General features: G+C 36.2%; 1 protein-coding gene across 1 annotated transcript; it reads right to left on the reverse strand.

The window, feature by feature from the left end:
- Positions 1-11,806: 11,806 nt before the first annotated feature.
- On the reverse strand, positions 11,807-12,915 carry LOC104589958 (uncharacterized). Its single transcript, XM_010248445.3, has 2 exons — positions 12,256-12,915; positions 11,807-12,142 (listed from the first exon to the last, which is right to left on the reverse strand). The coding sequence occupies exons 1-2, from the start codon at positions 12,814-12,816 to the stop codon at positions 12,020-12,022; spliced, it is 684 nt and encodes a 227-aa protein (XP_010246747.1). The 5' UTR covers positions 12,817-12,915; the 3' UTR covers positions 11,807-12,019.
- Positions 12,916-13,138: the final 223 nt, after the last annotated feature.

Raw genomic sequence — 13,138 nt, forward strand, 5'->3', positions numbered from 1 at the left:
TAGAAACCAAATTCAGGACTGAACTTGCTTCTAGATGGGCCATGTCCCATGTGTCTCATTGATAATTCAGACATGCCTTGGGTCCACAATTTCTCATTGGTAAACACAATGGCTATCTTATCTATAAATCTTCAACTTTTGACCAAATGGCCCAATAGTGCCATGGATCCCTTTTAGAATTAAAGGTTGTTCTATTTAAGAAACTGTTGTGATTGACATCTCATAATGAGTGAGGGTAAAAATGTATTTATATTCAAATAGTTTCTTTAGTTGAAAAGAAAAATTAGGACATGAATTAGCTAAGGTGACATGTGTAGAGACTCCCAAAACAGCCCAAGCTATTTTTAAAAAACAACCAAAGTGAACTCCCTATTATTGCCTTCACAGTTTCCTTGTGACCTAACCTAAAATGTTAGGGGATGTAGGCCCCTGGTTCCTACCTATTTGTTCTTTCTGCCTTAATAAAACATCTCGGATTTAAAGGAATAAGAGAATATTATCATAGTACATAACCTATATCTTAACAGATGAGATCTCTATTATTTTGAGATGACTTGATCGGCTCCAGTTCTTCCACTTGTCCACATTGCTGATGAGTCATGATCTTGTCTCATGTTTTCAAAGAATTGCAGGTTATGGGGACTAAGTAAAGCCCAATGCAAGAATCAAAACCTTTGTTCTTGCATTCTATTAGAGCTAATAGTGTTTTTTTTCAATATTTTATCATCATCATCATCTTCTAAGCCTCATCCCAGTTATATGGGGTCAGTTACATGAATCCTATTTTGCCATCTTGTTCTGTTTAGCATCATATCCATTGCAAATTTTATTGAACCCCTAAATCATTTCTTACTACTTTAACCCATAATAGTGGAAATAATTCGATCTAAAAAAATTATTTCTCAGCTTCTTTGCTATCAAAGTCATAGTTTTTGAATAAAATCGAAAACAACTGAAGTGAAATTGTTCTAATGTGATGGACCATATGATATTTGGCCATATGGATCTTAAAATTTAAGAACAAACAAAACATAGACAACTCTTTATGCAATTAAGTACATGTTGTCACTTACATCCTTTTCCAAAGGTATCTAAATTCACTGAACCCATGTAGAGCGCCTTGTGAATGTAAGTCCTACAAATTGACATCAATCAACATAAGTAAATAATATTAAGGAAATAAAGACAGCCAGATGTTCCATCCATCTACCATCTTAGATTGTATTTTTAGATAAATAACTATAGAAAGTAAATTAATGCAATAAATCAATCCAAACCAATCAAATTTTTATAGTTATTGTAAAACAGTTGCAAGTCTAGCAATACTTATGGAGCAGAGTATTGGATAGTCATCACAAAGCAACATATAAAAAAACAAGTGTAGTAGAAACACATGCACCAAGATGGATAAGACAATGAGTGGATAACTAGAAATATAGGATTGGAGATGAAGTCATTAGAAGGGATCTAAGAATAACTCAATTAGATGATAAAATGAGAAAAGTGGACTAAGATGGTTTGATCACATGCATAGAAGACCAACTCTCTCTACCAAATAAATAAATAAATAAAAATGACCAGCTCCAACAACTATTAGAAATGATTTTTCCAAGCTGAAAAGAATAGAAGGATTAGGGATAGACCAAAAAATACATTAATTAATTGAAGTAGTAAGAACCTAAGAATTGATTTAAGTACTCATAAGTTAACAATTGGTAAAACACTTAGCAGAATAAATAGTGAAATTATATTCATAGCTAACCCCTTATAGTTGCTTATAGTTGGGAGTTGGTACAAGACTTAGATAATAATGATTATGATGAATTGATGAATCTGAAAGCAAACCATATTTTTTCTCAAACCACAATGTTAATTTGCTTTATATTCTACATGTATATATGTTGGATATGCATGTATGTATGATAGATGGTGATGGCTCATGCCATACATGTATTTCTCAGAGGACCTAGCACTTTCCATCATACCAACTCACCTTTTAATACACACCCAAATCAGCAAAATCAGCCCATAACATCACATAAGATCCACCTTGTTTCTATGCAAAAAGACCTATTTGTAGTTGGTGGAATCCCTTGTACAATTGTCGAGTACTCATTGAGGTTGGAGATTTGTGATCAGATTGAAAGTAGTCCTATGTTGATATTTCAATTACCAATAACAGAAAGAAGAAAAAGAAAGAAAGTCAGTCCAATAGTTGTGATTCACAATGGATATCACAAGATAGATTTGAATGGCTTGCTATGTTGCTACCCATTACTTTTTATTTCTTTATTTCTATCTTGCATTATTTAGTTGTGTTGGGTACCATTCGAGTTTCTTATGTATCCTTTTGGGGTTGATCAATAGAAATTGATGAGAAAGATGAGTTGTCACTTACTTACATAAGGGAGTCACTTCAACTGAAATAAAAATAAAAAAAATGCATGTATAGACTCATCATTGTTGTTTAGAGTTGAAATATCAAATTTTATGTTTCAAGTAACAACACTCTATATTGGTCATATTTTAACACCAACTGGTATTGATCAACCCCAAACACAAGGAGGCTAAGCTTCCTTAAGAGTAGGGGTGTGGAGGAAGGAAGAGGAAGGGTAGGAGGAAGAAGTGGAAGGGGGATCTCATTTTTCTTTATTTTTAATAAAAATATTTTATATTAAGAAGGGTAAAGATGCATAGCACTAGGGTTTTGCAATTGATTATACCAGAAAACTTCATAATTATATTCATATCCTTGTTTAGTGATTCCTATTGCTTAGCCACATGGTTCCCCATCTTATACTACCTTCATCTAGGACATGAGCTACTTCTGTTGTCTTGGAATCACAATATTTTACCTTATTACCGTATGAAAGATCTTTTCCTATATCATGTGCATACACATTTGGTGTGTGAAGAGTTTCCATAAAGCTTTGTAAATTATAAAAATCTACCACTTGCAAATTACCATGAAATCCCAATAAATAGTAACATTACTAATAATAGAACCACAGAAATGAGCATATCTAATTGCATCTCTCAAGGAATAAACAATATCTTAATCATTCTTATTTAAAAGACTATATTCTTGTCTTCCATTTTGTGGTTGTTAAAGGTGACTACATTAGAGCTAGATAAGGGACTTTTCTTTTAAACAAGGCCAAACAAGGTTTACCCAAGGTTTAAAATATCAATGTAGTCTGATATGCCAAATGGAACGTATCGGCCTGCACTAGAGCTCTCTATTTTTTTAGTTCTTTTTCTTTGAAATTGGTTCAAGGGGTTGGTTGTCAGTCTACTCCCTGAAATAGGTTGGATCCCGATACGACACGTATCGGCCAATACACCCCCTCCCCCCCAATACATGACAAAATTATAATCCTTGGGTTTACCATGATAGTTCTTTTCAAATAGGTTGGCTCTTGAAGTTTATCTCCATATCTCCATATTGATAAAAAAAAGTCTCCATATATCTCCATGCAACTGATTAAATGATGCTACTATCTGTACCAAACTTCTAGAATGTATGATTATGAAAACAAAATTGTACCATGAACTAGATTACATGTTACATATAAGAACCAGATTTATATAGAATGTTAAGGACTTAAGTGTACAAGGTCAAGGGGATTTGTTGTAAAGGCAGTTGACCAAAGTGTTTTGTCCATTTTTTTATTGGTTGTTCTCTTCACTATTATAGAGTTCAATGTTCATAGTCCAGATGAAGTTTGCCTTTTGTTCGACAAGGAAACATAAGAATTCTTCTTTCCCTTTTCTTAAAAAAAAATCTCAAATTTCCCAAGCTTTTTATCCTATTTATTAGGCATAATTCTGTTGAGTAACCAAATAAGAGATTGCCTACCTAGTACAAAACATACCAGTTCATAGGCCTTATAGTACAATCGAGCAATTTAGGCTAGCTAGTGTGTGCCAAACCTGCAAAATAAATTCTATAGTGTAAAGAACTAAGGACTAATATAATGATTATGATGTGTTCTAAGCAGTGTAAAGAATTAAGGAGTAAGAATTAGCAAGACCATTTAAAGTTGATCGGCTAATAGGTTTGGCAGTCAAGGCCTAAGCAGTCTAGCACTGACAAAACCCAAGACCCGGTCAGCTATCTAGGTTACCATTTCACTAGTTCAACCACCAGGATTAACAATAGTGTACAACCACTGATTGTAACTGTTAATGTGATCTCAATGTAACTTGATGTATTAAAACTGGTTCACAAGAGTAATTTGATATCTAAGTATGTACCTAACAACAAAAGAAGAAACAAAAGATCATAGGAAAGAATATGTACTAAACTCTAACTATCATAAAAATGGGAGTGATGCCTCCAGACCTGCAACACAATAACAACAGAGTCAAAAGATTAAAATAAATGGAAACAATAGAACTACCTACCACTACATTAGAACATACGATCTAATCATTTTAGACCCCTTGCATTTTTTTCTCTGTTTTTTCATAAACTCCCATTTTCTAGACATGGTGGGACTATGTGTCCCCCATCACTAGTACAATGCAGGGGATCCAAAGCTTGGTAAGGGACCATAATAATAAGATTCCAAAAATGTTGTCTTTCCCAAAACAATTAAACTAAGCATGAAAACAATTAGACATGTGAAAAAGAAGCAAATAGATCAACTAAACTAAAGGGGAACAAATTCCCTCACCTTCTTTCCAATTACTTTGGATAGATAAGTAGATATTCAACCTGGTCTAGCCTATTTAAGCACAATGTTCTAATTAATAGATTTTAAATAATAATAACCAACATAAAAGAACATGATGACTCAATGACTCAGCATACCTTTGTCTAAAAAATGTCAGAGTTGATGCATGACCTACAATACATTGAGTCATAGGCATAGTTTTGTCATAGATTGGCATATGAAACCAAAAAAGAAAACCCTAAATAATCAGAATTTGTAAGGTGATAACAAGTGTTTAATGACTATCATCTAACCTGACTCTTTTATGCAACAATGGTGTTGCTATGCCTCTACGGTTTTCCTTCTTAGATGATAAGATAGAAATAGAGGCTTGGCACCAAATGAAGATTTCTTCTCCAATGAGGACGGTTTGGCACCAAATGGAGGTGCCTGTTATCTTCTACAAACCTGCTTTGTTCTTTACCAAAGCGATTACTACCTCTGAGTGTCATTCAATCTGCAAACATTTATAATTGAGAGATTTAGCTAGCCTTAGATCATGCAACATTGCTCATTATTCTGCTCCAAAAGAGTCATATTTATCCTTCTTAATTCCTAAATACTCCTAATTCCAGATAGTCCTAGGTTCCCTAGGCTCCACCCAGTCACCCATCAAAGATATCTTATTTTATTCAAATTGGGTGTTTGTAACATTGTTACTTATTTGATTCTTGCCGATGATGAGAAAGATTGTTTGGCCATGAAAAGCCTCCACAATTTTAAACGAACGGAAAATTTGTTGATGCCAAAAGGCATAGATTGTAATGGACTTTCCATTTGTTTGGCCATGAGCATCTTAGAAACATAGGTGGTGCTAGACATGGATATCATCTATTGGACAGAATGGTTCCCACTAATCCAACATTTAAAAATTTTTTGTTTGATTTTTAAATTGCTAAGAAATAAAGTTTTATTTTATATAAATCCAATTAACCTAGACAAGTGGCTGCCTACTAAAATTAAATGAAAAGCATACAAAGAAAATATAGATTATGGGATTTGCCACTAATCCAACATTCATCATATGAATGCAAACACCCAAATTAGTTGATTATATGATTTTCCACTGAAATAATAATAATCTAGACAAATGGCTGCCTACCAAAGCTTAGAATCGTAGGAGGCAAAAAAGTAAACTCAGTTGGCATTTTCTTGCAAGATAGAAGACAAAGTAGATTTTATTAGGGTGTATCTATCAGAAAAGACAAATCCCAAATAATAAATCATATAAACCCATAATTAAGGTACAAATTAATGGGTAAGGAAAAAGAATGAGGAAATTGATGAGATGTTACCTTGGTCTTGGTCTCGATGCGGACATTGAGAGAACAGACCCTGTTGACAAAATTCTAGTGAGCCATTCACCGACAAAAGGGTTGAAGAAATGGAAGCCGGGAGGTGCTAATCTCTCGAAAGGACCCTATTGGGAGTTGCTCTCTCGCAAGGTAAAGATTAGTTGCCTAGTAATGGACGTTGTTGATGATGAATCCCATGTTTTTCAGAGAGAGTGAGAACGAGATCGACTGATAGAGAGTTGGGGCAAGTTTGGATGTGTAAGAGAGAGAGAGAGAGAAAGAGTGAAGATGATAGCTGAGAGAGACGCGGGAGCAAGAATGCGTGTAAGCCAAAATTTTTAAATTTTAGAACCTGCGCAATTTAAATTGCCACGGTTTAACATTTTTTTAATAAAAAATGAGGATGTGTTGCAACGGTTAAATTAAAAACCGTCTGAATAAATTATATTTAAGCCACAACCAGGAAACCGTGGCCAGGCTGTATACAAAAAACGGGAATATTGCCACAGTATATTCTATTGCTATATATATAGTATTTTAGCCATGGTTTTTGGTTCATTGCTGGAAAAACCGTGGTTAAAAACGGTTTTTTTTTGTAGTGCCTCTTTACACTATCTCTTCAACTCGGACCAGTACTACCTCAACTTGTTCATCCTAGTGATATCTCTCTTTATCCTATTGACCTGAGCATCGAAGTGTCTATCCAGGGAATAATTTTTCAAGCCTCTGACTCTTTTCTTAACTACAGATCTCAGTGCACGACTTCATTCTTTCACATCGGCCTTTTCCAATTGACGGAACTAACTAACCATATGCTCAATTTGGAACACATCAGATCGAACAATATCACTAATCAGATGATTATTTATGAATTTCAAGAGGGATTGATATCATGCATGTCTGTTTGATAGCATATAATAAAGATTTTGTCTTGCCTTACAACTTTATAAATGTTAAATTAGACCATTTTAATAGTATCGATAATGATAATATTTAGGAACGTGGTTGTCTAAATTTCATTAATACAAAGCTGAGGCATTTATAGAAGTACAATAGAAAAGTTTTCAAAATGTGGCAAGCAGCACCCATATTAAAATATATAAGTAAGTCCATGTGCAGTGCAACTAATAATTGTTGTTATTTTGGCATCATTAGCTTGGCCTGCCCATTTCTGGTTGGGGCTGGAATTGGTTTTTTTCCCTACGGTGAGAATCGGGATCGGATGGTCGGATCGGAAAAATCGGGAATTGGTCATTGGTTCTGTTTTTCTTTTAAATTATTGATTTTGGTCAGCAAACTGTTGAATCGGCCGGTTAATTGTTCGAATCGTTTGAACCATTTGAATGGTTTTGACTGTTTTTCGATTTTTAATTTTTTTAAAAAAATTTTAATTTTTTTTGTCAGAACGGGCTGACTGTTTGGGTCGAACGGTTGGACCGTTTGAACTGATAACCAGACCCCTGACCAATTCGGTCACCGGTTTGGTTTTAAAAACCATGGTGAGAACAGGATTTAATTTTAAGGCTGTATTTGTTTGTGGTGTAAATTTTATTTGCATTGATATAATATATGTTTTAAAAACCGACCTAGAATTTGAACAGCATTAACTATCAATTTCTGGTTCAATAGTTCAATTGTCTGATCCAAAACAGACAGATTCTTGTAATTTAAAACATAAAAAACGAGTTGATAATTGGAGTGCCTGGATCGTCGGTGGATCATTGGTTTTTAGCAAAGGAACAGTTGTGGGATAAAACAAAACTAAGTGGCTAAATGGTCCAAGTGTAGCAATAATAAATCCTACTTGATCGAAGTGCTGTATTATTTATTGATCTTGACCCACAGTTTTGGTTCAGAATCCAGCAAAGATAGAAGAACCCAAAAGTCCTGGAAAGACAGGACCACAAGAATTCAAGGATTTTAGTGGGTTGTGGCCCTGCCCTTGTCCCTTATAACAACCGAGAAGACAGTGTCCAAATACTGTCAATGCAGACTGCAGAGTTAACAGAGTCCTCTCCCAGGAGCAAAGCTGCATCCATTATTCCATGAGTGCCCTTTTCAGAATTGAGAGCCAAATTAGTGCCTGATTTAGGGTCTATTTGTTCCGTGTGTAATTGGAACCCGAATTTGAATTGGAATCAGAATTGGAATGCTTTATTTCTACAATCTATTTAATTCAAATGAAAATTGGAATCAAAATCAGAATTAGAATCAAATGGAATTGGAATCTTTGGACGTGCTCAGAATTAGAATCAAATGGAATTGGAATCAAATGCCCAATTGAGAGCCAAATTGGGCATGCTCATTTTTTCAATCCTATTGCACGTTAATTCTCCAAAGTGATGCTAGCCCAAATCTCTATATTATTGATCTTTGTTTTTTTCGCCAACTAAGGATGGATCCGTTGGTACATAGCTGGATTGCTTCAGTGTAAATTTGGATTCAAGTGATACTTTAACTTACTTTAGAGGAGAGTTATTAGTGTGTTGCTGTCTTGTTTTGAAAAGGGGAAAAAAAATGAATCACAGTCCTAGTGGGGAGATTCACATTTCCGACCCATCGCAGGATTTTCAAATAAGGAAAAAAAAAAAAAGACTTCCCAGTGATTTTTGAACACGTCAGCAATGCGTGTTCATAAATCATTCACTGGGGGGTCTTGGGGTTGTCCTGCGACCCGTCGTAGGAAATGCAATCTGCCTTGTGGGGGGATTCAGGCATACGACTAAAGTAGGGAAAGAAAGGGAAATGCAGGAAAAGCTTATACAAAATTTGTAAAAGGTTTCACTTCCTTTCCTAGAGGGATGAGATGAGAAAAGTGTGAGATCTCAGATCCCAAAATTGTGGATTTGGGGTCGCATCAAAACCGTGCAACCCCGGTGGAAAAAGTTAAGAAAGTATTTTTATAGAAGCAGAGCAGAGTAGAGTAGCGGCGATAACTTTCGGCCCCAGATCTGCTACCTCCATTCAAGCAGTGGCTGTGGCTTCTCTTGAACCCAGATCTGCTACCTCCCCTTTTCGAACCCAGGTCTTTCTTCTTCTACCTTCCCTTTCGAACCCTGATCTGCTACCTCCGTTTGAACACAGAAACATAGCAGCAGCGGCGGCTTCTCTTTCTTCTTCTTCTACATCCCCTTTCAAACCCAGATCTGCTACCTTCCCCGTTCGAACCCAGAAGCAGAGCGATGGCGCGACTTCTTCTTCTTCTTTTGCTACCACTCCTTTTGAACCCAGATCTGCTACCTTCCCCGTTCGAACCCATATCTGCTTCCTCCCTCTCTCCTCTCTTCTTCATCATAGTGTTTTCCCATTTATTTTCTCTTATCTAAAACCAAACAATGGAAGTGTAAACTTTTATACTTTCCCATCCCATCTAAATCTTTCCACAAACCAAACAGAGCCTTGAGCTCCAGACCAAATTCGCATGTGAGAAATTGTGTGGTTATTGGGTATATGCTCTTTATGACGGCGTGGAGCGTTAATATTGGTTGCACAACCTATAAAACAGCCATCGTGTTCAGCTAATCCAATCTCTCATCTTGGTAGGCCACCATCCTCTCTCTATGCGACTAAGCACAGGATTAGCAACATGATGCACATGACCTCAGGACTGAAGATTAAAAAAAAAAAAAAATTAAAATAAGAGGCTCAGTTTGGAAGGAGTAGAAATACAAACATGTAGAGTGCAAAATCGTGGGTGTATTTGTGCTACTTATCTTTGTATTTGTAATAAACTCTTTCCAAACTGAGTCTAGCTAAAGACCTAAACATTGAGTTTCCTTTGTCAAATAGCAAATTAAGAGCTACTATGCTGAAATTGACCATAGAGATGACTTCATCAAAAACCATTTTGCACCAAATCCTATATTTACGATGTAAATAAGTCAAGGTTCGAGTTTCTTGAACTCACCAGAATGCTAAGTAATGAGATTTAATTTGGAAACATTTTGGCTGTTTTTGGTTGCAATACAAATAAATTTGCACTGATGCAAAATTATGGCAAGTGCAAATGATTTAAGTGTAAATTCTGACCTATTTTTGTTTCAAATTTTAGTTTATTTTGTTTGATTGCAATACAAATAAAGTAAATTAAGACAGGAAACAGAATAAAGTAAAACCCAAAACAAAATTAACCAAGAACTTGCATTTTTTTTTCATTTGTACTCTCATAGATTTATACTAATACAAATAAAATTGCAATGCAACCAAACACAGCCTTTATATTTGGATATCATTTACTTATCTCAGTCTAAATCATTAATATGCAATATCTATAGCATTTAAAGCATAGGGCTTGAAATTATACATGAGAACATTTTCGTACTTGTACGTTTTCATTCATGGGACATGTGGGGAGTAAATCTGAAATTGTCGGACATATGGATATGAGACATGTAACTTTGTCACCCATCCAATGCATGCTTTTTATCAAGTAGGAACCACCATTTTTTTTTTTGTAAATTAAATTTTATTGATGGAGAAAAGTTCTATTAAACCTCTTTAAAATCTCTGCAACTAATGTAGATATTATAGATGGTTTCAAGGAATCTGATCATGGCGTAGGCTCTCTCTGAGACCAATTTCCAATGGTAAATTAGCATTCATCTTGTGAAAAGCCTATTTACTTTAGCAATTTATGAAAGCCTATAACCATTATTCTTTTGACAACATAACAGGCTCCCCTACAAGTAATATCATGGTTTTCAAAACCGGACCGTTGGACCGGAAAAACCAGAAACCGGTCCCTTGACCAGTTTTGTTTTTCCTAAAAATCGGATTTTCTCCCAAAATTGTTGATTTTGGTTAACGAATCGCTGAACCGGACAGTTAATTATTCGAATGGTTTTGACCGTTTTTTATTATTTTAATTTTTTTTAATTTTTTTATTTTTTTATCAGAATGGGCCGAGCGTTCGATTCAAACGATTTGACCATTCGACCTGATAACCGGACCCTGACCGGTTCAGTCACCGGATCGGTTTTAAAAACCATGAGTAATATTTCATTATAAAGAAATGGCTCCATTAATGTAATGAAATCTTACCAAATCAACTAGCTTGCATTGGTAAAGCCAGAGAAATCATGGAAGATAGAGAATTCAAAATCGTGCATCACGTGGGTATATATTCTATCTATCTATATATTTTACACGGGCACCTCTGTTCTGTCTATCTATTTTTTAACTTACATTAATTCCATTTATAGATAATAAAAATTAATACAAACAACTAATAAAAAAATAGTAATGGAATTAATAATTACTAAATAAAATTTAACATCCATTTAAGTTTCGTTTAAAAATAATAAAAAGTTATTAATCTTAAAAATAAACTTTACTAATTAAAAACTCATTTGGTAATAATATAAATTCATGCAACAATTAATACATATAAAAAAAAAATACTTGGGTTGGACTCAAACCAAAACTCTACCCAAATGGAAATGTCTTATGAGTCTGGCTCCTGCTTTAATATAGATTCTCATCAGTTGATGAATATTGTGTATAAGGTTCTCAGTTGAATAGTGTGTTTCAAGGCTCTACCCGAAGGAAATGTCCTTATAAGAACTGTTGCAATTGTGTTGTGGCTCGATTTAATTTTAGATTTATCCGTACAGTAGTCCTACACTCCAACACCCGTGAGGAGGTCCTATGTGTTGTGTGCATGCATGATAGTACGATACTATGTATGTATGGAGCCAGGGACCTGCTACCTGTATGTGTTTATGATGCATGCACAAGCACAACAATTGAAGGCTAATTAAAAGTATATACGATACAAAATTGTGGAACTCAAGCTAGGCTTAAAACTAAGGAGAGGACAATATTAATTTTCATTTGCATTACATGGTATAAACTAGAACAAAGTGATTCAATTCAAACCACATACCATGTATATTGAACAACAACAAGAAGCAGATCGACCAGACCATAACACACAACTTTGTATCAAATTTCTCTCTTTTTCTTCTAGCTAGCTCTTCCCAATAAGAAGAAGCGATTTAAAGGATATCAACTAATCTGGTCAAAGGATCTCTTGAGGGAGACATTACTTCTTAACTTCTGGAGCTTGCAAGCTAGTTCTTGTAATCTTTCCTTCAACAAAGCTGGAGATCTTTCCAACCCATCGGGAATCTGTAATCAAACAAGAGGAGATGGGGAGGAACCCAGTTTAGAAAATCAGAAGCAGAGAAATGTGTGCCAAAGACTTGGAGAAGTTACACTGGGAAACAAGCCAACCAACCAACCTTGCTTTCGGAGTGAGTAAGTATTTTGCTTCCATCTCGACAGTGAGTAGACCGAACCGGTTCAAGGTGATGAGCTTCGAGCTCATCCAGAAATGCAGACAGTAAGAAAGTCTGTCCGTCACACTTGATGTCAGTTAAAGACACGTTGACACGGTCGCCTCGGAGCCGAACGGCCACCGATGACGACGGCTCGGGCACCAGTCGGATAATGCAATCAGTGGAGTTGGAGGAGGCGGAGTTACGGTTGGAGATGCGAACAGTTGGCTTGGTCATGGAGGAAGCGGAGGGGGAGAAGGAATTCTTGCGTTTCTTGAGCGCCTGAAGGCGAGCTACAGCTATAGGGATGTAGTTGATAATCTCGTCGAGGATTGCCGACTGCTCCTTTCGAACCGTGTTGGCGTGGGGGAGGATGGCGTGGAGTGACAGGAAGAGCTCTCGCATGGACTTGCGGCGCTCACGCTCGGCGAGCTTGTGACGCTCTCGAGCATTGACGTCGCCTGCTTCTGGGTTGCCGTCTATTGCCGCTGCGTCCCAGTCGCTGCCCCATTCAGCAGTTGCCATTCTTCTTGATGGTTCTTCCCAACTTCTAATAGGAGCTACTGCTACTATATCTAGTCTAGTCAGGACTCAGGACACCAGAGTTCCACCCAAGCTAGCTACTCAATTAATAGGACCCAAATTAAATTGTCTCGTGATTCTGGGTGGAGACGGTAATTTGCACCTTCCAATCCCAACAGATGTGCTTGCAGTTAAAATATCATCAGCTGGGTAAAAGCCAGCTTTGTTCGGAAGCTGCCGACAAGTCATTCTCGTTACAGCACATGTGGAGCGGAGAGCACTCACTTCCTTATTTGGGAACATGCGATGCGGCTTTTGGACCATA

The sequence above is a fragment of the Nelumbo nucifera genome, chromosome 7 (genome assembly GCF_055504915.1).
Source record: "Nelumbo nucifera cultivar China Antique chromosome 7, China Antique-T2T, whole genome shotgun sequence".
In the NCBI taxonomy this organism is placed as follows: domain Eukaryota; kingdom Viridiplantae; phylum Streptophyta; class Magnoliopsida; order Proteales; family Nelumbonaceae; genus Nelumbo; species Nelumbo nucifera.